The sequence below is a fragment of the Lissotriton vulgaris genome, chromosome 5, assembly GCF_964263255.1.
Source record: "Lissotriton vulgaris chromosome 5, aLisVul1.2, whole genome shotgun sequence".
Taxonomy (NCBI): Eukaryota; Metazoa; Chordata; class Amphibia; order Caudata; family Salamandridae; genus Lissotriton; species Lissotriton vulgaris.
In genome coordinates this window covers 1,991,948,579-1,991,975,826 of record NC_141693.1, presented here as the reverse complement: position 1 = coordinate 1,991,975,826, position 27,248 = coordinate 1,991,948,579, and the positions used below count along the sequence as shown (strand labels likewise).

The window sequence follows — 27,248 nt, the reverse complement described above, 5'->3', positions numbered from 1 at the left end:
TCTTATTCGTAAGTCTCCTGCAGGCCAGGGCCCAGTTTTCCTACGTATGAAGCTCACGCTATACTGCCCCAGCAGAAATCTCAGATCTAAGCTCAAAACTTTGTTGAATTCCTGCCTCGAGGTATGGCGGCCACTCTTTCTCTTACCTTGCCCTCCATCATTGGAATTAACTTCCTTTCTGCATTCGATCTTGTACGGACTTTGTCAGATTCAAAAAACTTTTGAAGACCTGGCTATTTCAATTGGTCATCCTGTCCTGATTTCGGAAAGCGCTGATACACTGCTTTCGGGAGTGAGTCGCTTGCACTATGTTAAATTCTTATAACAGAACTTGATATAGTTGGGAGAGGAGTTGGCCTAACGGCTAGAGCGGTCGACCTCGAATCTGGGGAACTAGGTTCGAGTCTCGGCAATGACGATGAACATCCTCTGATTCTGGGCAAATCACTTAATCTCCCCGTGCCTGACAAAAAGTGGATGTGGGTCCTCATGTAACGTAACTGGTGCTATGTAAAGCGCTCTGATACCCGATTCCTGTCAAGTTGCGCTATATAAACTCTGTAAAAAAAACATAACAAAAGAAAGGATCGCATATCTGCTGTCTTAATCACCTGGAAAAATGGCGCCATTGAGCGTTTAGATATGCTGAGATTTTGGTGTTTTGCTCTGGGAGGCCTTGTAAGCGGACGCCATTGGAAGCGGTACCAGAGCTGCAGTCTTTGAACTGAAACCCCTCGCCCCTCCCCTCCCCCATCTCCTTTCAAGCTACTTAAAACACGTCCCTAACAGAGCAGGCTCGTCTGCTAGGTACTTGCACATCCCTGTTTGCAGCTGCATTGCCACTACAAAATAAGTGTATTTAGATTTGTTGGAAAAAATACATAAATAGACTTAACCAATGTGCAATGAAACACTTTAATTCACGAATGTTTAGAAAAAGGCTCATTAGCCAATCAAACTTCAGTCACTCATAGTAACTCACAAAACATCATTTAGTTTAGATTTAAAAATCGCTTCAGCCTGCACTAGGCTGCATTATTCTAGATGCAAACAGCTGCACACAGCTCGCACAATGCTTTTGGTCTGTGTGGCAGAATCTAGAATGCCTTTGTGTCTTTTCATCCCCACAGGTTGCTGGAAGCTGACCTGGCAGGAGGGGTCCAACACCGACCCCCACAGTGAAGGTGTGACCCTTGCTTCCACAGAACCAAGTTATTCCCACTGCCCACCTCAGTCAACCTGGTGTAACTCCGCCCTTCAATCAATTGTAAATAGGTAACTCAATTGACCAATCAGAACGCCAATCCCTCAATTGATAACTTCCTTTTCCAGAACGCCTTACAAGAGCAATGTAAAATCCTAGCTTCCCTTAAGGCCGTAGTTAATGGCACGGTTTACCTCTTAAGACCAAAATGTGTTTGTTTGTAATAAGAGTAAACCTGTTAGAAGAGAAACACAAATGTTGGACTAAAGAGGTCAACAGTGTTATTCACTACGGCCTTGCTGAAGGCCAGGATTTTACTTGCCTCTTGTGAAGCATTCTGGAAAATTAAGTTATCAATTGAGGGATTTGGCATTCTTCTATTAGGAAACAAGAACCCTCAATTGGGTATGCCATGTTTATCCCAGAGATTTAGCATTCTATAATCTAATGTATATAAAATAAAATAAAACATCAACATACTAATGTCACTGGGATATTCAAGTTATCAAATAAATGTGTCGCCTCCTGACTGATTTCCTCACAAGCTTTGCTTGACAGGGATCTTTCTAAAATATATTGTGATGTCACAAATATAAGCATGAAAATGTTTTATAGCAACAATCTCCCCATGGCTGGCGCCCCCCTGCAGCCCCTATAAGGGCCCTCTTACAGTGACTGCAGTTGAGGGAACCTCTCCCTATCTTAGAGTTTGTAAACATTGCTATGTGCCATGAGGTAGAGAGTAGATACCTTGAGGTAGAGAGTGGATAACTTGAGGTAGAGTGGGGATACCTTGAGGTAGAGAGCGGATACCTTGAGGTAGAGAGCGGATACCTTGAGGGAGAGAGTGGATACCTTGAGGGAGAGAGCGGGGATACCTTGAGGTACAGAGCGGATACCTTGAGGTAGAGAGCGGATACCTTGAGGTAGAGAGCGGATACCTTGAGGTAGAGAGCGGATACCTTGAGGTAGAGAGTGGATACCTTGAGGTAGAGAGTGGATATTTTGAGGTAGAGCAGGGATACCTTGAGGTAGAGCAGGGATACCTTGAGGTAGAGCGGGGATACCTTGAGGTACAGCGGGGATACCTTGAGGTAGAGAGCGGATACCTTGAGGTAGAGAGCGGATACCTTGAGGGAGAGAGCAGATACCTTGAGGTAGAGAGTGGATACCTTGAGGTAGAGAGCGGATACCTTGAGGTAGAGAGCAGATACCTTGAGGTAGAGAGCAGATACATTGAGATAGAGAGCAGATACCTTGAGGTAGAGAGCAGATACCTTGAGGTAGAGTGGATACCTTGAGGTAGAGAGCGGATACCTTGAGGTAGAGAGTGGATACCTTGAGGTAGAGAGTGGATACCTTGAGGTAGAGAGTGGATACCTTGAGGTAGAGAGTGGATACCTTGAGGTAGAGAGTAGATACCTTGAGGTAGAGAGTAGATACCTTGAGGTAGAGAGCGGATACCTGGAGGTAGAGAGCGGATACCTTGAGGTAGAGAGCAAATAACTTGAAGTAGAACGGAGATACCTTGAGCTAGAGACTGGATACCTTGAGGGAGAGAGTGGGGATACCTTGAGGTAGAGAGTGGATACCTTGAGGTAGAGAGCGGATACCTTGAGGTAGAGAGCGGATACCTTGAGGTAGAGAGTAGATAACTTGAGGTAGAGAGTGGATACCTTGAGGGAGAGAGTGCATACCTCGAGGGAGATCGTGGATACCTTGAGGTAGAGAGCGGATACCTTGAGGTAGAGAGCGGATACCTTGAGGTAGAGCGGATACCTTGAGTTAGAGAGTGGATATCTTGAGGTAGAGAGTAGATACCTTGAGGTACAGAGTGCATACCTCGAGGGAGAGAGTGGATACCTCGAGGTAGAGAGTGGATACCTTGAGGTAGAGAGCGGATAAATTGAGGTAGAGAGCAGATACATTGAGATAGAGAGCAGGTACCTTGAAGTTGAGCAGATACCTTGAGGTAGAATGGATACCTTGAGGTAGAGAGCGGATACCTTGAGGTAGAGAGTGGATACCTTGAGGTAGAAAGCGGATACCTTGAGGTAGAGAGTAGATACCTTGAGGTAGAGAGTAGATACCTTGAGGTAGAGAGTAGATACCTTGAGGTAGAGAGCGGATACCTGGAGGTAGAGAGCGGATACCTTGAGGTAGAGAGCAAATAACTTGAAGTAGAATGGAGATACCTTGAGCTAGAGACTGGATACCTTGAGGGAGAGAGCAGGGATACCTTGAGGTAGAGAGTGGATACCTTGAGGTAGAGAGCGGATACCTTGAGGTAGAGAGTAGATAACTTGAGGTAGAGAGTGGATACCTTGAGGGAGAGAGTGCATACCTCGAGGGAGAGAGTGGATACCTTGAGGTAGAGAGCGGATACCTTGAGGTAGAGCGGATGCCTTGAGGTAGAGCGGATACCTTGAGTTAGAGAGTGGATATCTTGAGGTAGAGAGTAGATACATTGAGGTACAGAGTGCATACCTCGAGGGAGAGAGTGGATACCTCGAGGTAGAGAGTGGATACCTTGAGGTAGAGAGTGGATAAATTGAGGTAGAGAGCGGATACCTTGAGGTAGAGAGTAGATACCTTGAGGTAGAGAGTAGATACCTTGAGGTAGAGAGTGGATACCTAGAGGTACAGAGTGCATACCTCGAGGGAGAGAGTGGATACCTTGAGGTAGAGAGCGCATACCTTGAGGGAGAGAGTGGATACCTCGAGGTAGAGAGTGGATACCTTGAGGTAGAGAGCAGATACCTTGAGGTAGAGAGCAGATACATTGAGATAGAGAGCAGATACCTTGACGTTGAGCAGATACCTTGAGGTAGAGTGGATACCTTGTGGTAGAGCGGATACCTTGAGGTAGAGAGCAGATACCTTGAGGTAGAGAGCGGATACCTTGAGGTAGAGAGCGGATACCTTGAGGTAGAGAGCGGATACCTTGAGGAAGAGAGCGGATACCTTGAGGTAGAGAGTGGATACTTTGAGGTAGAGCAGGGATCCAGTTCCTCGGTTATGGTGTACCGCTAAGCATGGTTATCTGTACCTCGTGACCAAAAAAGCACAGGCAAAGCCAACAGGTCTGGCTGCGACAAGTCTGCAGTATTTTAGAAATGGATGCAACAAGCATTGAAAGTTCAAATGTGATAGAAAATAAAAGGCTGCCTCTAACTGAAGGCGATGGGCCTGTTTTCCAAAAAATAAGTACAAACTGACACACTGCAAAAACAAATAAAAAAACATATGATGAAACTGAAAAGGGATAATACCCATGGGTGAAATGTTATTGCCCCATACTCTATGCTCCGGGGGAGGGGGTATGGGGGGGGGGCGGGTGCAGAGGCGAAATGATGATCCTTTAACCACAATGTGTGGGAAGTGGTGGTCGTGAAGGTGGGAGGAGTCCCTACAGTTCACAGAGCGATCTGTTGGAAAGTGTCTCGGAGCAGTTACATCTGCCTCGAGCCTCCCTGGCTCACCACCCCTGGTCAGGGCAAGAGTGGCGCAGACTCCACTCATTCTGCTGTGAGTGAAAGACGCACGTGTCACGTGCTGCCCCTCCACCCTCCCGCCCCACGCCCCCCAATATACTAACAGCGTCAGTCAGCACGGCTGGCCTTGTGGTCAACGCTCTGTGATTGGCTGCAGGAGTCCCCAGAGCCGAATCACGGCCCTCCTAAACGACATTATGTATGATCTTGGACAGATATGTGCGTGTGTGTCACCGTCCAAAAACACAAACACATGCAGAATGACGCGCCCATGCACACCCCAATGAAGCCCCTTTCGCAACAACTTGGGCACCGGAACGCACAGAGTTTTTGCACACGACACATGGAGGTGATTTTCAAACACAGCTTGATTAGACGACGAAAAACAAGAATAGCTTATTCCACTCAAGCGCTCGCTGACGGCCTTGAGGCTCAAAAGCACTGTAGACAATAGTTGTTGCTGTTGACCCAACAGTGGGACTTGTTTTTGGTTGACGTCGGCAGCATGAAATGCTGAGCTGGCCCTGTTGGGGCTGCACACAGATCTGCAGCAGGCACATTAATGCAGACAGACAGACAGACGGACAGACGGGGCCTTGCCTTCATTAGAAGCTCCGGGCGTCGGGGGCCGCTGTCCCAGGCTGGAGCGCGGCGGGGGGCTCCCGGGAGGTCCAACATTCAGGTTGGTGGGTGAGTGTGAGTGGTGGATTTCACGGGGGTCGCGGTGGCATCAGTCACCCCTCCGTGGTGGTCCTCTCCTGCGCCGTCTCTCTCCTCCAAGCACCCCCTCTCCTCCGACACCGACCAGCACCGCCCCACCTCCAGCCCGGGCCCAGCCGGCACCGCCTCTCGCCCAGGCCCCTCCGAGCTCCTCTCTTCCACCCACACACAGCAGCAGGGACGGGAGGCTCTGGGGTTAACCCCCTCGGGTACCCAGGGCAGCGGCGGACACAGCGCCCAGGACTCGGCCTCTCCCTCCCACAGCCCTCCCGACCTCGAACAAGTGACAGTCCGAGGGTGGCTGGAGGAGGCGGGCGACTCCGAATCTCATCCTTCAGCTGAAAACTATGAATAGGACGAAGCAGCGAGCGGCGTGCAGCGAGGGGGCAGCTGCTGGGAGCAGAGGAGGAATTCCATAGCAGCCTTCTCCCAGCAGGAGGCCGGGGCTGCTAACCCTTTGGTCGCCATCTCGAGACAGCCAGAGAGCGCACAGGCTGGAGGGTGTGGGGGCAGGGGTCCTGGGCATGGGCTGGTGGGGAGACTAGAGGGCTCGGTTCCTCGCCATCCACTCTTGGTCCAATCCCCGGGTTAACCCCCTCTGCCAATGCACCTCACTGGAGTCCAGAAGCGCCCCCTGCAGGCCAAGAACTGGCACAGAGAGCTCTGCCAATGCACCTCACTGGAGTCCAGAAGCACCTCCTGCTGGTCAAGAACTGGCACCGAGAGCTCTGCCAATGCACCTCACTGGAGTCCAGAAGCACCTCCTGCTAGTCAAGAACTGGCACCGAGAGCTCTGCCAATGCACCTCACTGGAGTCCAGAAGCGCCCCCTGCAGGTCAAGAACTGGCGCCGAGAGCTCTGCCAATGCCCCTCACTTGTGTCCAGAAGCACCTCCTGCTGGTCAAGAACTGGCACCGAGAGCTCTGCCAATGCACCTCACTGGAGTCCAGAAGCGCCCCCTGCAGGTCAAGAACTGGCACCGAGAGCTCTGCCAATGCACCTCGCTTGAGTCCAGAAGCACCCCCTGCACTTCAAGAACTGGCACCGAGAGCTCTGCCAATGCACCTCACTGGAGTCCAGAAGCGCCCCCTGCAGGTCAAGAACTGGCACCGAGAGCTCTGCCAATGCACCTCGCTTGAGTCCAGAAGCACCCCCTGCACTTCAAGAACTGGCACCCACCGAGAGCTCTGCCAATGCACCTCACTGGAGTCCAGAAGCGCCCCCTGCAGGTCAAGAACTGGCACCGAGAGCTCTGCCATTAATTTACTCGCGCTGCACTGTTGAATAATTATTTATTTATTTGTAGCGCGTCCTCGCCGAGTCTGTTACAGTGATTGCTGCTACACTGATATTGATTTGTGCGCTTTTGGCTCTATTATTACTCGCTTTGCATTTTCTGCCCCTGGCTGTGCTCGCCTTTGACCCTCCATTTTGTGTTGTTGTTGTTTGTCCCCTGGTCAGCCCCTCCTCCCGCCACCGCCTCCCAGCTGCTGCCCCTCCCACGCTCCGCCCCCCCCACCATCCATTTATGGCCAAATGCCCCCACGCGCAGCGTCCACGCGCTACGTACACGCCGAAGGTGCGCCAAAGGTAAGCCCGTCTACGCCCGTCCGCGCCTGGACCGCGCCCAGCGCCAGACCCCCTGCCCCTCGCGCTGCCCAGCCCTCCCGCATTACCTACGATGCCGCCACCCTCCTAGCCCTTAACCCCGGTCGCGCCCCCAACTGCGTCCAAGCCGCTCCTGGACACACCCATGGACCTTTCTCTTGCTACTCCTGCAAATTCATCGGCACCGACAACATCTCCGCTACGACCACACCACAGATTCCCGACCCCAACCACCTACAATGCATCCTGCTCAACACCCGATCGGTCCACAGACACGCCATTGACCTATGGAATCTACTAGACACCATCTCTCCAGACGTCGCCTTCCTAACAGAAACATGGATGAACGCTTCCTCCGCCCCAGACATCACCATTGCCATCCCTGAAGATTATAAGATCACACGCAAGGACCGTACCGGCCACACAGGAGGAGGAATCGCTATCGTCCATAAAAAATCTATCCACATCTCAACCAGCTCTGACGTCAACCTCGCCAACTCTGAACACCTTCACTTCCAGATCCACATAGACCCCAAGACCACTCTCAGAGGCACCCTCCTCTATAGACCACCAGGACCCCGCGCAAAATTCAGTGAAGACATCACGGACTTCATCACTCCACACGCGCTCCCCTCCAAAGATTACATCCTTCTGGGAGACCTCAACTTTCACCTTGAAAAGAACAACGACCGCAACACCACCACCCTCTTGGACAACCTCGCCAACCTCGGACTTAAACAACTGGTCACTTCCCCCACCCACATCGCAGGTCACACACTCGACCCCATCTTCACCTCCAGCAATCATGTCTCCTTCAGCCACACTACGGATCTCCTCTGGACTGACCACAGCTGCGTTCACTTCACCTACAACAAGCCGAAACCCACCCACCACCTCCAACCAACTCTGCAAAGAAACTGGAACAAAATCACCATCGACCAGATCTCCTCATCGCTCCTTTTAAACACCCCGGCCCACTCTTCTAACCCAGACCAAGCCGCCGCCAACTTCACCCTATGGTTATCCAACACCGCCGACATCCTAGCACCACTGAAAAAACGTCAAAGCAAACCTGGCAGCAAGAAGGCCTCATGGTTCAACGATGATCTTAAGAAATCAAAGAAACTCTGCCGCTCCCTTGAGAAGGCCTTGAAAAAAGACCCAACAACCAGCACCAAGGACGCCTTCAAAAACGCCACCCGCATACACCACCAACTGATCCGAAATGCCAAGAAAACAGCATTCAAGGATCGACTAGACAACAACGCCCACAACAGCAAGGAACTTTTCAACATCGTCAAGGAATTCACCAACCCCTCGGCCAACTCCAACGACATCACCCCCTCTCAAGCCCTCTGCGACTCCCTAGCTCTATTCTTCCACAACAAAATTGCAGACATCCACAACAGCTTCGACAACCAACACGGAGACCAACCCACCCAACCATATGCTGAACATTCTCCCCCCTTGAACACCCTTAACAACTGGAACCCAATCTCCACTGAGGACACCATCCGCCTGATGAACTCCATCCACTCAGGATCCCCCACAGACCCATGCCCTCACCACATCTTCAACAAAGCAGACTCCATCATAGCACCGCACCTCCGAGACGTCATCAACTGCTCCTTCAACTCCGCCACCTTCCCGGAAAGCTGGAAACACGCTGAACTCACCGCCCTTCTGAAAAAACCCACAGCGGACCCCACCGAACTCAAAAACTACCGCCCCATATCGCTCCTTCCTTTCCCGGCCAAAGTCATCGAGAAAGCTGTCAACAACCAGCTCGCCGCTTTCCTCGAAGCCAACAAATCCCTCGACTCCTCACAATCTGGCTTCCGAGCAAAACACAGCACTGAGACCGCCCTCATCGCAGCAACAGACGACATTCGAACTCTACTGGACAATGGAGACACAGTCGCCCTCATCCTTCTCGACCTCTCTGCAGCCTTCGACACAGTCTGCCACAGCACCCTTTTACAACGCCTCAGAAACATCGGAATACAAGGAAAAGCACTTGAATGGATCACCTCGTTCCTCACCGGAAGAACCCAGAGAGTCCGCCTTCCACCATTCAAGTCCGAGGCCACTGAAGTCATCTGTGGCGTACCACAAGGATCCTCACTCAGTCCCACCCTCTTCAACGTATACATGAGCCCCCTTGCGGCCATCGCTCCCCAACACAATCTCAACATCATCTCCTACGCAGATGACACTCAACTGATCCTTTCTCTCACCAATGACCCCAGCACCGCCAAAACTAACCTACACGAAGGAATGAAAGAAGTTGCCGAATGGATGAAACACAGCCGTCTGAAACTGAACTCAGACAAAACAGAAGTCCTCATCTTAGGTACATCCCCCTCTGCATGGGACGACTCTTGGTGGCCGGAAGCCCTTGGAAAAGCACTCATCCCGACAGACCACGCACGGAACCTAGGCGTTATCCTGGATTCCTCACTCTCAATGAACAGACAAGTCAGCGCCGTATCCTCATCCTGCTTCAACATTCTTCGCATGCTCAAAAAAACATTTCGCTGGATCCCCACCAAAACCAGAAAAACAGTCACCCATGCTCTGGTCACGAGCTGACTGGACTACGGAAACACCCTCTACGCAGGTACTACCGCTAAACTCCAGAAGAAACTCCAACGAATCCAAAACGCCTCAGCCAGGATCATATTAGACATCCCGCGTAACGAACACATCTCTGGTCACCTGAAAGACCTCCACTGGCTACCCGTCAATAAGAGGATCACTTTCCGACTGCTAACCCACGCACACAAATCACTCTACGAGATCGGACCAGAATGCCTCAACTCACGACTGTCCTTCTACACCCCCTCCCGCCAACTACGTTCTTCCAACCAAGCCCTCGCCACTGTACCTCGCATCAACAAGACCACCATGGGAGGCAGATCCTTCTCATACCTGGCAGCTAAAACATGGAACTCACTCCCCACTTACCTTCGCCTTACCCAGAACCACCTAGCATTCAGAAAGCAACTTAAAACATGGATATTTGACAAGTAATCCTCCTCCCCTCCCTAAGCGCCTTGAGACCCTATGGGTATGTAGTGCGCTATATAAATTCTTTGACTTGACTTGACTTGACTTGCCAATGCACCTCGCTTGTGACCAGAAGCGCCCCCTGCAGGCCAAGAACTGGCACCGAGAGCTCTGCCAATGCACCCCACTTGTGACCAGAAGCGCCCCCTGCAGGCCAAGAAATGGCACCGAGAGCTCTGCCATGGCACCTCACTGATGTCCAGAAGCGCCCCCTGCTGGTCAGGAACTGGCACCGAGAGCTCTGCCATGGCACCTCACTGGAGTCCAGAAGCGCCCCCTGCTGGTCAAGAACTGGCACCGAGAGCTCTGCCAATGCACCTCACTGGAGTCCAGAAGCGCCCCCTGCAGGCCAAGAGCTGGCACCGAGAGCACTGCCAATGCACCTCACTGGAGTCCAGAAGAGCCCCCTGCTGGTCAGGAACTGGCACCCACCGAGAGCTCTGCCAATGCACCTCACTGGAGTCCAGAAGCGCCCCCTGCTGGTCAGGAACTGGCACCGAGAGCTCTGCCAATGCACCTCACTGGAGTCCAGAAGCGCCCCCTGCAGGCCAAGAACTGGCACCGAGAGCTCTGCCAATGCACCTCACTGGAGTCCAGAAGCGCCCCCTGCAGGTCAAGAAGTGGCACCGAGAGCTCTGCCAATGCACCTCACTGGAGTCCAGAAGCGCCCCCTGCAGGTCAAGAAGTGGCACCAAGAGCTCTGCCAATGCACCTCACTGGAGTCCAGAAGCGCCCCCTGCAGGTCAAGAAGTGGCACCAAGAGCTCTGCCAATGCACCTCCCTTGAGCCCAGAACAGGGGTCTCCAACCAGCAGCTCAGGAGCTACTGTGGCTCTCCAGCCCCCGGCGGGGGGAGTGAACCCTCCAGCACAGGCCGAGCGCACAGCCTGGTGGGGAGATCCGTCCTTTGGCCCGACTGCTTCTTCCAGAAATCGGAGGACTTACAATGGCCTCTACTCTTTTGTTTTTATTCTGTCATAAATAAATGTTTAAAAAAAGACCCCAAGGGGTCTCCCTGTGCCAGTAGTGTGCTGCGATAAGGCATTTGAGGTGCTAGAAAGGGCCTAGGTGCTCAGTACACAGGACGTTGGCGCTACATAGGAGTGTGTGACACGCTATAGAAACAACCCAGGGGAGTCCACAAGGAGGCGTGGTCCTCGCGCCCGGGCTGTGCACGCGCACACAGTGCATCCGGTGACCCCACTGACGCCACAAACAAGGCGGAAATGAGCAGTGCACCCGCAGTAACACGAGGGTGGGTGCAAGGTGGCTGCAGTAGTGCAGACAGTGTTTCAAAAGTGGGCGCCCCCCGCTGTAGAGGTATGTAGGTGAGGCATACACCGGAGATGCCAACTGTATACATGTAGTGCCTGTGGGAAGAGTCTACGCAGCATGGGTAGGCTCCGGCGTAGGCACTCGTCACCCTCACCCAGAGGCAGGCCCTGCTCCAATGGCGCCCTATTTCTGACACTAACCCTCACCTGACTTTGGTCCAAAGTAACCCTAACTAAAACCCTTACTCTCATCCTAACCCAAAGTCTAACCATTTCCCTAATGCCAACACTAACTAAACGCTTTCCCTTTCTAAAATTAAACTTACCAAAAATGTTTTAGTGTAAATATCTTTTAGGTTTTAAATAATTTTTAACACTCCCCCTTTATTTTTGGGTTTGACTAGTAATGGCAGAACATATAGAAACTCAAAGGGGCTTTTCTACAGCCTCCTTTGGCCATTGGCTTTGCTGGCTCAGGAACATTCAACCATTGGCTTGAGGTATTGTCAATCACATCTTCAAACAGTCCATTGGAGTTTTTAAATTTAACCTTTTTATTGGTTATCGGGATGCACGTTTTGACCTACAGTTGAATGCTTGAGGAACTATTTTACATGATAAAAGTGTACTCTGTCCTTGCACATGTAGGCCCAGATTGGGGAGAGGAGTTGGCCTAAGGGCTAAGGCGATGGACCTCGAGTCTGGGGACCTGGGTTCGAGTCTCGGCAACGATGCTGAACATCCTGTGATTCTGGACAAATCACTTAATCTCCCCATGCCTAACAAAAATGAATGTGTCCTCATGAAATGCAACGGATGCTATATAAAGCGCTTTGATACCCGATTTGGGTCAAGTTTGCGCTATATGAAACTCTGTTAAAAAAAAAATATATATATATAGATAAATAAATCTTCGATGCAAAGCAGGGCAGCGAGTAAAGCTGTTGCGCCAGCTGGAGCGAACAGAACTGTGCCCTACAGAGAACTGATGCAGCTCCGATCTTTATCTGCACTGGTGCAGTTTCTTCAGCCATGCACCAACGTGGGCGCCCTTCCTTCACAGTGCCAGGGTGTCTGTATTGTGGTCAGCATAGTTTATGTGCAGGAAGGAGTCCCTTCCTGCACACAAACTATGCTGAAAGTCAATTTCCTCTTTGTGTCAAACTTTTAAAACACTTTTTTTGACCCATTACCTGCAGAGACTCCATACAAGACTTGGGGAAAGCAGCTGCCTACCTCTGTGTCGGAGCACGCGTTCCCTGGACCACCCCTCGCACCCCGACACTTGCCACAGACAAGAGGGCCCAGTTTTAGGGTCACTGGTTATAATTTTAAACAGGGGATTGTGTTTACAAGCTACTCTCACTTTGAACTCAGAGAAAGAAAAGTAAAGTGAATTATGTGACAATCGTGAAAAGAAAGGCCGTACAATGTTTTTTTTGGTAACAAAAAAATGTAAATACCTATATGTATGTATGTATGTATTGTGTCTTATATAGCACACGTATCACCAGAAGGCATCAAGGCGCTTGCCTTGGGAACCCGTCCTGGCTTTGCCTGTGAGATAACCCCTACTGGGCATCCCCAAGGTGAAAGCCAGGCATCCCGCAGCGGGTGGGCCGCCATAGTGGAGATTAAGCAAGCTATTGCCCAGAGGTGCAGCGTGGGACCCCATGATTAGAGTCAGCACCGAGGCGAGAATTATCGAGTCCGTGGACATTTTTGGGCTCCGGACCCTGCCGCGTCGGGAATTGAACCCTGGTCCTGGGCCAGACCTCTGCATCAGGGTCAGCCGCTCTAATCAGTGAGCCACACTCCTCCACTGCACTCATTCAGCAGCTAGGAAAGGAAAAATGAAAGTTTTTTGTAGTTCTGAAGTGTGATGGAAACAAAGATTATAATAGGATTGAAAACAAACCAAGACACTTTACTCAGTGAAGCACAAACTTAACCCTAAATTCCACAGATTATAATTTGTGTGCAATATAGTTTTATCAGTAAACGTGTGTGTCTGTGCACAGCGAGTGGCCTTTTCAGTGGAGAATGTGCTGTGTGTGACAGAGTATGCTGCCACATGATGCTTTAGTTACATTAAAAAAATGCCTCCTCATGTGCATCACAGTTTACGGAAGTTTGCTGTTCTAATCTAAACATTGGGCCATGGCTCTAAAAGGTTTGTGAAGGACTGCTGTATATGATCATTCTGTCTAATGACTCACTGCACAGCGCTCTGAAACCATAATAGCGCTAAATCGCACAGGTGTTAAATAAATAAATACATTGTGACGCTGCCCAGGTGAGGAGCAATAAGGACAGTCAGAGAGGGTCAGAGACCAGCCCTTCTTGCCAACCAAGCAGGCTTTGGAGGCAAGGCTGCTTGATTTTTAATTCTGGACTCCCGGTGACGCGCTGTGTGATCTTGGGCATGCCCAGGGCTCGAGTCGGGGTACACGCAGGTATACGACGTCCCTCCACTTTTTTCACAGGGTGGACGCTGTCCCCTTACCAAGAAGTTGGGCCCCACAGAAATATGCTGAACTTGTCCCTTCAGACACTGGACACATTTAGCAGTGCCTTCACATTATCTGCTTTCCAATTCCCAGCAGCACCGTGCAGGCAGCGAGGGAGCCTTTTTTCACCTCCAGCTGGGCCGAAGTTAAGGGGCCATGGGGGCCGCCTGGAACCTCACATTTAAAAGTAAATGCCACAGAGGGAAACAAAGGCACACGGCCTGCCTTCTCTTCACAGGTACAAGAGAGGCAAAATGCCTTTATTCTGTCCCTGTATATAAATGCAGACACCAGCACTATTATATTTCTTTTATAGCGCTACGTCGTGATGTCATGAGGTCATTTGCATATTGTCTTACTTGGTCAGCCCCCCCACTTCTTTTTATAGGACTTGTGCCCTGGGCATGCCTCTATGCTTCTCCCTGCCCCTTCTTCGTCGATTATTCCTCACAGGTGCTTAGAACCGATGCCAGGAGTTGTATACATTTATTCACACACGACTGATAGTCGCCCGCTCCATGACCCTAGTCACTCCCCCCAGGTTTTGCCACGTGCCTCTGGGAGCACCCAGAATGCAGAAGAGGCGAGAGCGGCTTCAGGTCTGACTCACCTGGAAACCTCGTGAGGGCGGAGGGCTGCCAGCGGGCATCTTATGATCCACAGGTAAGGTATTCTTGGCACGACCTAAAGCCGAGCCCGGGAAATACCACACTGGCGCTGGCGAGGCCTGTCCACTGTCATTTCTGAAGTAACTCATTCATCTGTTGCCAGCTCGTCCCCGCACTGCCCGGATGCACGGACTCACTCAGGACATCCGTTGGCAGGGCTCCAGCCTCAGCGTCTATGTAGTGTCTTGAAGACGAGGAGGTCAGTGAGCTGTCGAAGCCTCTATTTGAGCAAAAGAATGATGGATTTAACCCAGATCTCTGTACTGGGGGTGAATGTTTTGATTTGTTCAGCATTCCGTCCATCAATTGTGTGTCTTTTGCTTTCTCGCCCTAAGTGCGCCATGTATGCCCAGACGTGGGTCCTGTGCTCACTGTGCCAATGGATTCAAATTATCCCAGCTGATGAGGGCTGAAATCCCGAACCCAGTCCTAGGATGCTGGTTTCCGGTCCAGGGAGGACCTGGCTTGGCAGTTTGGTCTGGACTGTTCCCATGAGGGAACAGGGTCAAGACTGATTTGCATATGGCCAGGTCTAAACTGGGGTGGCATGGTGAGCAAAAGAATGATGGATTTAACCCAGATCTCTTGACTGGGGGTGAATGTTTTGATTTGTTCAGCATTCCGTCCATCAATTGTGTGTCTTTTGCTTCGAAGCCTCTATTTATCCCATTCTCAGACAACACGTGTTATGTTTAATCTCACCTCAGTGGTTCAGACATCTCTGCAGTTTTTCCCTCTGCCTCTCACTCTCTCGAGTCTTGAACTCCTGCTCCCTGAGGGAACTTCAGTGCAGCGACAGCTTTGTGCTTGATGCTTTGCAGAACTCTAAATTTAACAAGCAATGGTAAAGCCAATAGGTGTCGCCTTTCAATGGCGGTACCCAACCTTTTGGCTTTGCCTATGCTTGCTGTTCATGTGGTTCTGCATCATACATTTTTTTTAAAGATGTATGCTTGCAGCTGCAAAGCAGAATCAATATTAAAAAAATAATAACCAGTGCGAATGCGGCATAACGCTTTAATGCCTCCTACGTTACCATACTTGCATCATGACACAGCAGCCATTTTGTTTCTTGATTTAATTTACAGTTCCGAGATGCCGATGTGGTAAATAAAAGAAATATAAAGAACGCACCACAGCACATTTTTATTTTCAGGCAAGAGAGGCCTGAGAGAAAACCGCAGCTATTAAGTTTTATTTATTGATGTATAATATTTTTAGTATTAAATGTTTTTATTCAGAGCAACAGAATGTATAATATTTTTAAAAAGAATCTATAGGGGAATGAGGGAGCAAGAGTGCCAAGGAAGCTTTGGGTGCGCAACAGATGTAGCTGCTTGGGGGACTGTACACATTTGAGTAAACAGACACAACGGGGAGTGGTGGGGGAAGAAATGGCCGAGAAGAGTGTAGAAGTGGAAGCAACGTGGGTGGCGAGGGGCAGGGACTTCAGAGGGAAAGAGCCTCATGATGGTGCAAGTATGAAAATACATGCACTCGCATACAGTGTTGAAGAGAAAAGTCGTTCCCAGAATATAAGCAGTGGAAGGATACAAGTCATTCAATCAAAGGTATGGTGAAGAGACACTCTCCAGTGAAGGGACAAACAGAAAAAGAAGTAAGGGCACTGAATTAGAAAGCGAGTAAATGAGTGACGAGAAAGCCAACCAATGCTAAGCAGTGGGCGGGCCCAAAATCCCATCATGTGAAGTAGTGTGGCTCACTGGTTAGAGGCGGCAGACCCGAGAGCAGAGGACGGCCCGGGACCAGGGTTCGATTCCCGGCGCGGCAGGTTTCTGGACCAGGGTCAGCGGACTCGATAATTCTCTCGCCTCGGTGCCCACTCTGATCAGCGATTACACTCGGCAACTCTGGGCATTAGCTTGCCTCATCTTCACTAACGGCCCCACCAGACCGCCGGGGATGCCTGGTCTCACCCTGGAGATACCCATTAAGGGACCATCTCTCAGGGAAGCCAGGAAGGGTTTCGCAGCGGTCGAAGCGCCTTGGGACCCTACGGGTAAGTAGTGCGCTATATAAATGCCAATACATTTACATACATCATACGGTTTTGTACTGTATACAACAGCTCTTCGACAACAGAAAGCTAAAACCTATTTGTAATGAAAACAACTGTGGCTGACCAAAGGTTCGCACTTAAGCTTCGAAGTAGGGAAGTCAGTAGAAGGCTGTGCACGTCACATCCAGAGCTAGCCACATAGAAACTCCACTGTCAAAACAGATACCAAATCGTATATCAAATGGATGGTGCACCAAAATAAGAAGCCCGCAGCAGGTGTAGTAACTAGAACAAGTTCCTTTATTATTATAAATCTTTTAAAAAGGCCTCAGCCAACGCGTTTCGTTCCCGTAGGAGCTTCGTCAGGGCTATGTTGTTTAACGGCCTCCGATGAAGTAGCCAAGGAAACACAAATCACAACTACCATCCACGTTGTGGGCAACTAAACCTCTAAATCTTCTAGCTATTGAAAGAGACGTGGTCAGTAAGGAAGCAGTAAGTTAAATTTGCATCAAGTAAGGATGGAAGCAGTCACAGTCCGGACAGATGAAAGAAAATAATATTCCAAAGCAGCTAGACAATGGATCAGGAATGTAGATCTGTAGGTTGTTCAGTGGGCCATATATTGAAGGCACAACTGTATGGTAACGTAGGTATTCCTCATGGACTGCGACCAGATCAAGCTTGAAAGTATTAGAACAATGAAACCGGGGGTAAGCAATGCAAGTAAACAGAGATTAAAGTGGGATATGGTATGTATAACTCCTTATCACCATATCAGTAAGGTCCTCCCCGTCTTATAGGTATTTACTTAGTTCTAAGCGGCCACGTCTGGACAAGCGGTAATTACATGCCATTGCCATATCCCACTGAACGTTGAAGTGGGTTATTGTCCAAACCTAATCGCTATTAAAATGTAATACTGAGTGAATTTTTTTATTTTATATATAACTCTAGCCACTAATATATGTAGTAGACCTTTGTACTTATCATTCCTATGTGATTTTAGAGTTTATCTGTTTGTATCTCTTCCTTAAGTGACTTTACAACGTGTACACTTGCAATTTTATCTGTTTGTGTCTCTCATGTAATCCAAAGTCCTTATGTAACGCTACTGGTTCTTTTGTAAAGCGCTCTGACACCTTCAGGTAATGTACGCGCTATATAAAATCGCATTAAATAAATAAATATTTCAACCCTCGATCCGATGATTGCTAAATTCACATCTGCGTGTTGCATTTTTGTTTGCATTAGAGACTCTCACCACACCTGGGCTGGGGGCGTGGCACCAAGGCTTCAGGTGAAATCCAGGTTTCCATGGACGTGGCCTCACTAGAGTCTGAGGAGATGTAAGCTTGAATCTGGAGGTGTGTCAATATTTCCAACCAGTGTGAGGTAATGTTTTCTGCCTCTCCTAGTAGACATCTTCAGCCATGACTTTTTGTAACCTTCTGTCATTTATCTACGTCTAGGGTGTCCACTGTAGGCCCAGGCAGGCAAAATCTGTGCCAGAATTTTATGACAGAGACATGAAATAATTTTACATACTATCAATCTTCATCTTGGGGCAGTGGGACCAGCGTTTATACAAAACTGAAGCTGAAGGATTCCTGCATACGTGTCCGGAGACTGCTGTCGTTATGAGGGACTCTTAAGGCAACCATAAGCTGAGGATAACCGGGAGGGAGGCATGACGGGTCCTGGCGATGACGCAACAAGTCATCACATGTGGCATCGCCACCAGGATTCGTCATACCTGCTGCTCATATACCAAACAGTCCCCTCGACTCAGCCTTTACCACAAACATGTCCACGCGTTCCCGCTTGTTTTAGATACTTGAGGTTGTAGGGACCATCAAGAAGTATCTAAGGAGAGGTTGTAGGTGTGCCCTGATGGCAGGGCGCGGAGTACTGGGTCTCCAACTCTTCTGTGACACTCCCTGGTAGCGTGGACATGCGGTGCAAGTCTGGCTCATGGGTGCTAGAATGTAGGTTGGGTAGATATACAATAACACAGTTTTTACACACAATAAAAACGTAAGTCCAGTAGGGTGCATTGCTTGTAAAAAAAACAACATCCACCCACGTGCACCTGCACTTCAGAGAAGAACTGAAGACCCATCTCTTCAAAGAGCAGCTGGTCCACCACCATTGGTGCCTTCCGCCCTCTCCGTCGACACCCATGTGTGACTCAGCTCTCAAGCTTCTGACCACATCTAGAGTCACCTCACCACACTGTGCACCACTCGGCTGCTCTCCACCCAGGTGAGTATCTTTACAAATACCAGCGGAGCACAACACACGCCTTCATGTCGCAGGAGAGGAGGTTACCATGACACCTCAAGCAGGGCTCACAAGTGATTGGGTGCCAGTCAGTGAGTTTGTGGGGCATCTTTGCAGTCATTCTCTCGCTGCGAGGGTGTGAGCTGTGGGTTATACCAGCTCTCCAGGAAGACAAGAGAAAAGGAATCCCCTTTTAAGAGTTCCTTCTTGAGAATGTTGAACAGAGTCCGCAGTTTCTTCCTGAACTTTCCTGAAGGAGCGAATACATTAATAACAAGCATTTGTAATGCAATAGGTCTCGCATTATTTACGTTCGAGCTATTGGCATTGCTAAATTTTGCAACACCAATTGCAACAAAAGTCTATAAGTGTTTTTGTGTGTGTGTTGTTGTGCGTGAGGTTGTGTGTATGGTTGTGTGTCTGTATAGTTGTATGTTTGGTTGTGTGTGTGTTTGTGTGTGTGTAGTTGTATGTGTGATTGTGTGTATGTGTGTGTATGTGTGTAATGTGTGTGTTTTTGTTGTGTGTGTGGTTGTATGTGTCGGTGTGGTGTGAATGTGGTTGCTTGTGTGGTTGTGTATGTATGTGTGTGTTTCTCTGTGTGTGGTTGTATGTGTGATTGTGTGTATGTGTGTGGGTGTGTGTATGTGTGATTTTGCAGCTGTGGTTGTATATGTGTGTGTGTGTGTTGTGTGTTGTTGAGTGTTTTGTGTGTGCGTGTGAGTGGGTGTATGTATGTGTAGTTGTTTGTGTGCTTGTGCGTGGTTGTGTTTGTGTGTGCTTCTGGTTTAGCAACCCTCTTTCAAACCATTGCTTAGATAACAACACGTGAGACATGGCGTATGTAGGAGCAGACTGCATGTGCCCCACTGGACATGTCCCCAAATGGGATTTTTTTTTTCAAAGATGCACCTCTCCCTTTAATGGACCAAAGCTACTCTAAAGAGCACATTTCTGTAATCAGAAACCATTCACATGGAACTGGAGCCATTGTAAGCCCAGAGGTCACTGCTGTCGATGCTGTGACTTTATTAAGCTCCCCAACGTTTACTGCATATAGTACAGAGGGGGCTACAGAAAAATAGAGAGGGAGAAACAGAGATATATAATTAAAGTAAGTGTGTGTGTGAGAGAGAGAGAGAGAGAGAGAGAGAGAATATGCATTGATGCTAGATGGATGAATGGGTAGAAGGATGTGTGGGTGGGTGACTGGCTAGGAGGCTGGATGGATGGGTGAGTGGGTAGGTGGATGGATAGAGGTGGATGGTTGAATGAGGAGATGAAAAGAGAGGTATAGAAAGGGGAGAAAGAGTGTGAAGATAGTTTTAACATTTGTCCTACAGCAGGTTGTTGTTCCTTAATCTTCCTTACCCAATAAATGTTAGGCAGATGATTTTGTTATTCTATGTGAAGGGACAGTTTCCGAAGTGGCCTATTAGTACACAGGTCATATTTCAGATTGCATTGCTATCAATAAAAAGATCACTTTCACTTTCGCTGTGATGCAATGACATAAAAGAGCACTGCTGACACAGCTCTCGTGTTCTAATACGAAAATATTTACTTTATCAATGTGGCTATAGAATGTCTTTAAAAATATGTAAAGAATAAGTGAGGGCTCTAAACCAGTCCTAGAAAAGTCCTTGTGGTCTGACAGACTTGAAATCACAAATAACCAGGTGGTGACTCACCCACTCCAAATACTCTACATCGCGCTTGCAAAAAAAAAATCATTTTGACTGCCTAGCAATTTACCTCTGGTTTTGCAATAAGTGTCTCCAAATGGGCTACCAACTATGTTAAGGCAATCTATCAAGGCGGTCTTATTGATTTTGGGGTTTGTAAACGGAGCTCATAATGCCGAAAGCCCGACACAATACAGCATGTACGGCGCACGCAGACATCCTGCCAAAGCATCTTCATTGCCTTGCAGCGCTCCCTAGGACATCAGACAGCGCGAGGAGCTTTAATCCCGATTTGGTGCGCAGCTCCGTTATTACAGCCCTGGGTCACTCGTGCAGCGCTGTGCAGAAACGCATTTCTATAGTACTAGTTGATATTCCAACAGAATAACAAAAAAACAAACGTAATTGTATAAGCAATAATCCAAGCGTTTAGTTTTTAAAAAAAACCTGTATAGTAAAAGTAAGTAAAATATTTACTTTCTCAATGCAGACCCTACAAATATGATCATTCCACGGCTGTTGCGTCAAATAAATGCAATACAGCCAGTGACTTCACATTTCGATGTTTTAAACTAAGAAGACCTCCAGTTAAATACAGAAGACCAGTGTCGGATCTACACAGTAAAACCCTACCATATGTAAAACAAATAGGCAGTACGCAAAGATGATGCAAGAATCACAAAACCCGGGTCAAACATCGTGACTGTTCACAGCTATCCCACATCCTAGGCAGCATGTACCATTTATTCCTTCTTTCACTACGCTAAATCAATACACTGTCTCTAATGCAACAGATCCTTCCGTTCTATCCAAGTTGGCTGCCGAAATGCTGGCGAGTCACGATGTTACACGCCCTCTCCCAATTGCTCCAATTGTACCAGCACACTTAACCTGCGGCCTCGGGCACCTACCAATGCTCCGGCTGTGGGCAGCCTGCAGTGAATATTAGTAATGAAATTAAAAGCGGCCGCGAAATGAAATTTAAGGCAGCTGCGAAATGAAACTAAAAGCGGCTGGAAAATAAAATAAAACAAGTCGGCTTGGAGCAGGAGCGTGACGCCGTGTGCGTGCACGTTGCCGTTCCCTGTGGCTTGTGTCAGTGGAGGCGCCTGCAGTCTTTGCCCGTTTCTGGGACGCTGAAGCGCGTTCACAGACCGGTGTCTGCTCGTGCACCGGTCTGTACCACTTGGGGAGGCTACACAACGACAATAAGGCTCGCTGGGGGCAGCGCTTTGCGCTGCAACGCCAGGTGAGCCCTAAAAAGAAGTAAACATCATGTGAAAACGGACTAAAAACACAAACATACAGATATCACCTGTCACAAAACGCCAACCCCTCTAGTCAGCTATGCATAACTGTGACTTAGAAGCTGCCATTAATAAAAGTGCCGAACAAGTCACTCTAAATCGACGATAACAATAAAATACAACACACCAACCCCTCAACTCTGACTACGCGCTGCACTGCTGGTAATGATTATTGGGCGGCTGGCGAGGCGCCCTACACAGCGTGTTTGCGTGCAGCACATGGCTCCTCCGGCCAGGCTGGCAGGAGTAAATGTGGTCCTGGGTCTATGTGCGCCCTTTTTTAGCAGTGCATTGTTGTAACTTTAAGGCAGCTGCTTATAACATGCCTACCTTCATTGGAGCTGCAGGAAGGGCGCTCTGGAGAAGCCCAAAGCCATTCAAACAATCGGTGGGAGAACTAGCTTCGGTGGAAGGGGACTCTGAATGCTGGGGCCAGGCCTTCACCAGGAAGTGGTGGTCTGCTTTCCTGGCTGGTGTTTTGGCTCTGGAGCAAATGAGTCTGGGGGAGGAGGAGCGCAAAAGGGGAGGCTGCAGCTAGCGGTGACAATGCAAAGATGCATCTAGTCTCTAATACCTTCCTGTTCAGTGTTAACAGAGTGTGGACGGGTTCTCGGCATCAGCTCTCCCCATTCAAAAATTAAAATGAAAAGTGAATGCCGTATGTGTAAAAAAAATGCCTTCAGCGGAGCACGTTTGTTTTAGAGCCTAGACACAACAATAACTATGTGTCTCTCCCCCAAAAAATAAACGTAAATGCAGAGTGTGAAGAAAACAATTGCTGGAGCTGGTTTGATTTCTAGCCAAGCCAATTAAAGTAAACAGTGTAAACAAAAAAGTCCAAATAAAGGCACATACTTCAAATCAAAAACACACTAGCATTTAGTTCAATAAACAAGTAGTCCCCAAATAACACAATAACACTTACGAGAGTAAGGGAACAGTAATTAGCCGGTGCTCCCCGGGTAAAATCGGAAATGATGTATCGGACCAGGAACAAATAAGGACCAAAGAAACAAAATGCCAATTGCAAGAAGCAGGCCATATTGCCAGATTACACTATGGTAGAGTGTTTAAAGCAGGCCTTGCTACAGCTGACGCTCAACCTAAAAATGGTCTTGCAGAAGAGACCCAAAAAATTAAAACGGACTCCTGCAGCAGCACACTTTCCTTGACGAAGAGTTAGACAGTCGACGTCGCACGTAATGAGCTGACGTTACACGTACGGACAGCACTGACAGACTGGGCTGGCTTCTAACAGGCGTGCGCGCAGGCCGCAGTGTAAATAGAGAGTTAAATGGAGGTAGCCAGCTGCACCCCCGTAGAGATGGACGGAGAGCAGGCCTCGACTTCCCGGGATTCTCAATTGTTGGCGCAGGAGGAGGAGGCGGAGGCAGAGGGAGAGGTGAGTACGACGCCCTGACGGGGAGAAGGTCCCAGGAGTATGTATGGCGCAGTACAGAGGACCTCTGGGAGGGGACCCGTAGGTCCTGAGTGTATTTATTGGCTTCTGTGCGCGGCGGTGTGTGTGTATGTGTGCGTCTGTGTATGTGTGTGCGTGGGGGCGGCGGTGTGTGTGTATGTGTGTCTGTGTGTGTGCGTGCGTGCGTGTGTGCACATGTGTGTGTTGGTTTGTGTGTGTACGCGCGTGTGTGCGTGCCGGCCGGCCTCAGTAACGCTATGTGTGTGTGTGTGTGTGTGCGCGCGTGCCTGTACGTGCGCGTCCACAGACCCGAATCACCACGCGTGCCCCGGTCTGTCTCCCTTGAGAGGCATCTCGACGACAATAGGTCTCGAGAGTGAGACCTAAAAAGGGGACACTCAACGAGGCACACCTGCATTGCATTTCTTCTAAAAGGTGATCCTTAGAAGCCGTTCAGGGGAGGAACTTTATCCGTCGATGCATGTCCAGACAAAGGATTCACTGCAAGTCCTCAAATCTTAGAAAATATATTTTTTATTGTAAATCCAAATTAAAAAAAGATAAACAGCAGTACAGACTTCGAATTTACTCAAAATACCTTTTGTTTCTCTAATGTATGCCAGTAGGATTACATACATAAAACTTTAAGAAATGGACGAGTTCAGACAGTTGTCTTGTGAGCTGATCCCAGAAATTAAGGGTCGGAAAAGACAGAATGTGCTCTGTTAATGAATTTTTCGTAGCACGTACATGAACGCAAATGAGTCAATATTTAGATATCTGTATTCTGATTCACTTATGAGACAATTTTCCTTTCAGAGAATTCATTTTGATTAATCCACTTTTCAATTCCGGTTGTCAGATTCCGGAGTAATTTCTTGTAGCATTGACAATCACTTTCTGATGTGGCGGCTAAGGAAGAAAAGCTTGCACATACATCTAAGAGGACAGAAGGGAAGGGGTTGGCAGCCCATGACCACCAATTTCATGCAACCCCCCACCCCTCCAAACCCAGTGGCTTAATGTAAAATGATAGCCCCCCTTCTGCAGAACGTGAAGAGGGGCCCTGGCTTGAGCCTCTCATATCTAACAGATATTCATTGACCTTGGGCTGAATGTGGGCCCCCTGAAGGGTTGGGGGCTCTATAGTTTGGGAGCCCATATGGCAGCTGGGGCCTGCGTTACAGCCCTCCCCATACCACAGGGACACAGATACAGCCCACAGCTTCTCACACACTTCCAGTGTGGAAGAAGTCCCGTTTAGGGGGGCAGCGTAGGTACCAAGATGGGGGGAATGGAAGGCCTGGCAATTTGGTTGCAGCCACTCACTGCACCAAAACTTTCACTCCACTGCCACCAGCCAGAACTGCCCTGGGTGCCCCCAGACTACACGCAATGGGCCCATCTGGGCTTCCCTCCCCTGTTAGCAGAGAAACGTTGCACTTTGGGGACACAGGGGTTGGGTTGGGCATTGCATAGAACAAAAAATAAAAGAAACATCCTGAAGAAGCAAAGAACCCCCGGATCAGACAGCTGGTGGCAGTACAAACAGCTGTAGACTCTCATCCCTAGCAAGCCAGCCGGTCATCAGCAAGCCCCGCCCCTCCTCCAGCTATTAATTAATCGCAGGCGGTTATTAATTAACAGCCCGAGGGCCAGGAAGAAGCGCAGCAGAGGTCTCTGGGGACCAGGGGAGCCTGTTTTCATGCCAGAATCTTCAGGGTTCGCCCTAGAGATTGGGCAGTGCGGGCGCCTTCCCTCTGTGAGACCTCAACCCCGACACACCATTCAGGGGGGGGGCCAGTGTTGAACTGGGACTGAAAATAGGCCCGTGCACCAAAATAAAAGTGGCCCCATTTAGTGAAATAGATGGGGCCCATGTTTGGAAATAAGGACTGTTTTGAACTTGTAAAGGCTTGTATAGATGTTTTCCAAGGTAGCGCAGACGCATACATTTGAGCTTGCAGCAGACAATGTCTGTTTAATATCAGGGAACTCAACACTAAACACCGGCCTCGCAGACCATAAACAGGACCACAAAGAGCCAAAATACGACCCACACACTAATTAGGGAGAAGGAGTGGCGCAGCAGCCAGAGCTGCCCACTTAGGAGCTGTGGATCCGGGTTGGAGTCTCGACATCGGCGCAACATCCTGTGATTCTGGGCAAATCACTTAATCCCCCTGAGCCCATAGACTGCGCCTGGATACCCTCATGAATGATAAGCCGTGCTATATAGATCTACAAACTTAACCCCTTCGCCGCATGGCAAATTCCGCTGCGGTGCGAGTGGGGGCGGGGCTGGGCGTGGCACTCGGGTACCCAGGACCGTTTTGGGCCGCCATAAATCACAGTGGGCGTGTGCTCATGACGGCCGGGAGCCGTCCGAACTCCGCCCACTGATTAATTCTCCCGCACAGGCGGGGAATTATTCATGCGTGGGCGGAGCGGCAACGTTCGGACGGCTCCTGGCCGTCATGAGCACGCAACTACCGTGACTCATGATGGTTGGAAGCCGTCCTGAGCATGGATGTGGTTAACCTTTCAGACCAGCCGGTTGGACACTGCCTGTTGCCCTATAGGCCAGTCCGTCCCTGGAGATGCCAGCTTAATGTATGTGGGCGGAGGGCACTCCTCAAATTGGAATTGTAGCATTTATATAGCGCGTTAAACCAGGAGGCATCAAAGCGCTTTAAAGACAGACTTACTTCAAAACATCATTTAGGGGATCTCTGGGTATGTGGGGTAGCACGCATGCAAGGGCGGACCTGGGGGGAGGGGCAGTAGTTGAGCAAGGATGTCATAGACCCTGCTGCAAAGAAGGAAAATGGTCCCTTTGGCTGAAGTTGGCGGTAGTGAAATTGTCAGAGTTGAATGGGCCCCCAGGCCTTTGGGCCACGGTGCTACTGCACCTGCTTACACCAGTGGTAGCTACACCCCTAGAGAGGAGCACCCTATCACTACAGAGCCATTCCAACAGCGTTCACAGAGTTATTTCAGGGGAGCACCTCAGCTTGACAGACCTACCCCCACACAGCATTCAAGGTGACCCCTGATTACCTAGGGACTCCCCCTTGCAAGAGCAAGTACTCAATACAGGATCCAGGGACATATCTGCTCATCTGGGGGAGGTGGGCACCTCCTCACTGCAGACTTGTCCCAACACAGCAATTTGGGGTCCCCGGCATATCTGAAAGGTCACACCCTCAAAGACAGCCCTACATGGACACAGCGTTCCTGGGGACCCCGGCATAGCTCAAGGAACACACCCGAAACGACAACCTACCCAGACACAATGTTCAGGGGGACCCGTGCTTATCATGGGGGAGCACCCCTCCATGACAGACCTACCCAGAGTCAACAACCAGAGGGACCCCATGTTGTCTAGGGGCGAACTCCTGCAAGGACACAAGTACCCTACACGGAATTGAGGGGATCCCTGATTATCTGGGGGAGAGGGGCACCCCATCCAGACACAGCATTCAGGGGGGACTCCAGCTTCCCACTAGGAGAACCCCATCATGACAGACGTACGCCAACACAGCATTTAGGGGGACCTCTGATTATCTCAGGGAGTACACCTGCAGCTCCACAAAGAAACTGAAATGTCACACAAAGTGCATACATACACACATATAGAAGTGCTCTGGTCAGCAGGCTGCATCTATTGGTCCGTTGAATTGTCATTATCATTTTACATGGCCATACTGCATCATGCAGCATGTTTGACTGGGTCCGCCCACCTTATCCTTTGGCTTCCTTAACTGTCAGTGACTCCACAAAGCTTGTGCAAACACAAGTAGATGATGGACGGAGCACGGAAACTTTTCAGACACTCACACCCAGTCACATGGGTTGAATCCATCATCGTTCTTCAGCTCACTTCGCCACCTCAGTTCAGACCCAGCTATATGCAAATCAGTCTTGACCATGTGCCTCATGGGAACAGTCCAGCCTGAGCTGCAAAGCCAGCTATTCCCCGGACCG

At 49.5% G+C, this 27,248-nt stretch overlaps 1 protein-coding gene across 4 annotated transcripts in view; it reads right to left on the bottom strand.

Moving 5' to 3' along the window:
* RALGDS (ral guanine nucleotide dissociation stimulator) overlaps positions 1–27,248 on the bottom strand; it is a 436,172-nt gene that overhangs the window by 168,465 nt on the left and 240,459 nt on the right. Inside the window, exon 1 of one of the 4 annotated variants that reach the window (XR_015296110.1) lies at positions 5,299–5,476. The exons of 2 other annotated variants lie outside the window; for them this stretch is intronic. Coding sequence is in view for 1 of the 2 variants with exons in the window: in XM_086924744.1 (XP_086780870.1) it covers positions 5,299–5,376 (78 nt within the window). In the remaining variant the exon portion in view is untranslated. Of the gene's footprint in view, positions 1–5,298; positions 5,506–27,248 lie in introns of those variants that run through there. One more of the 4 variants, XM_086924744.1, reaches the window with a different exon arrangement.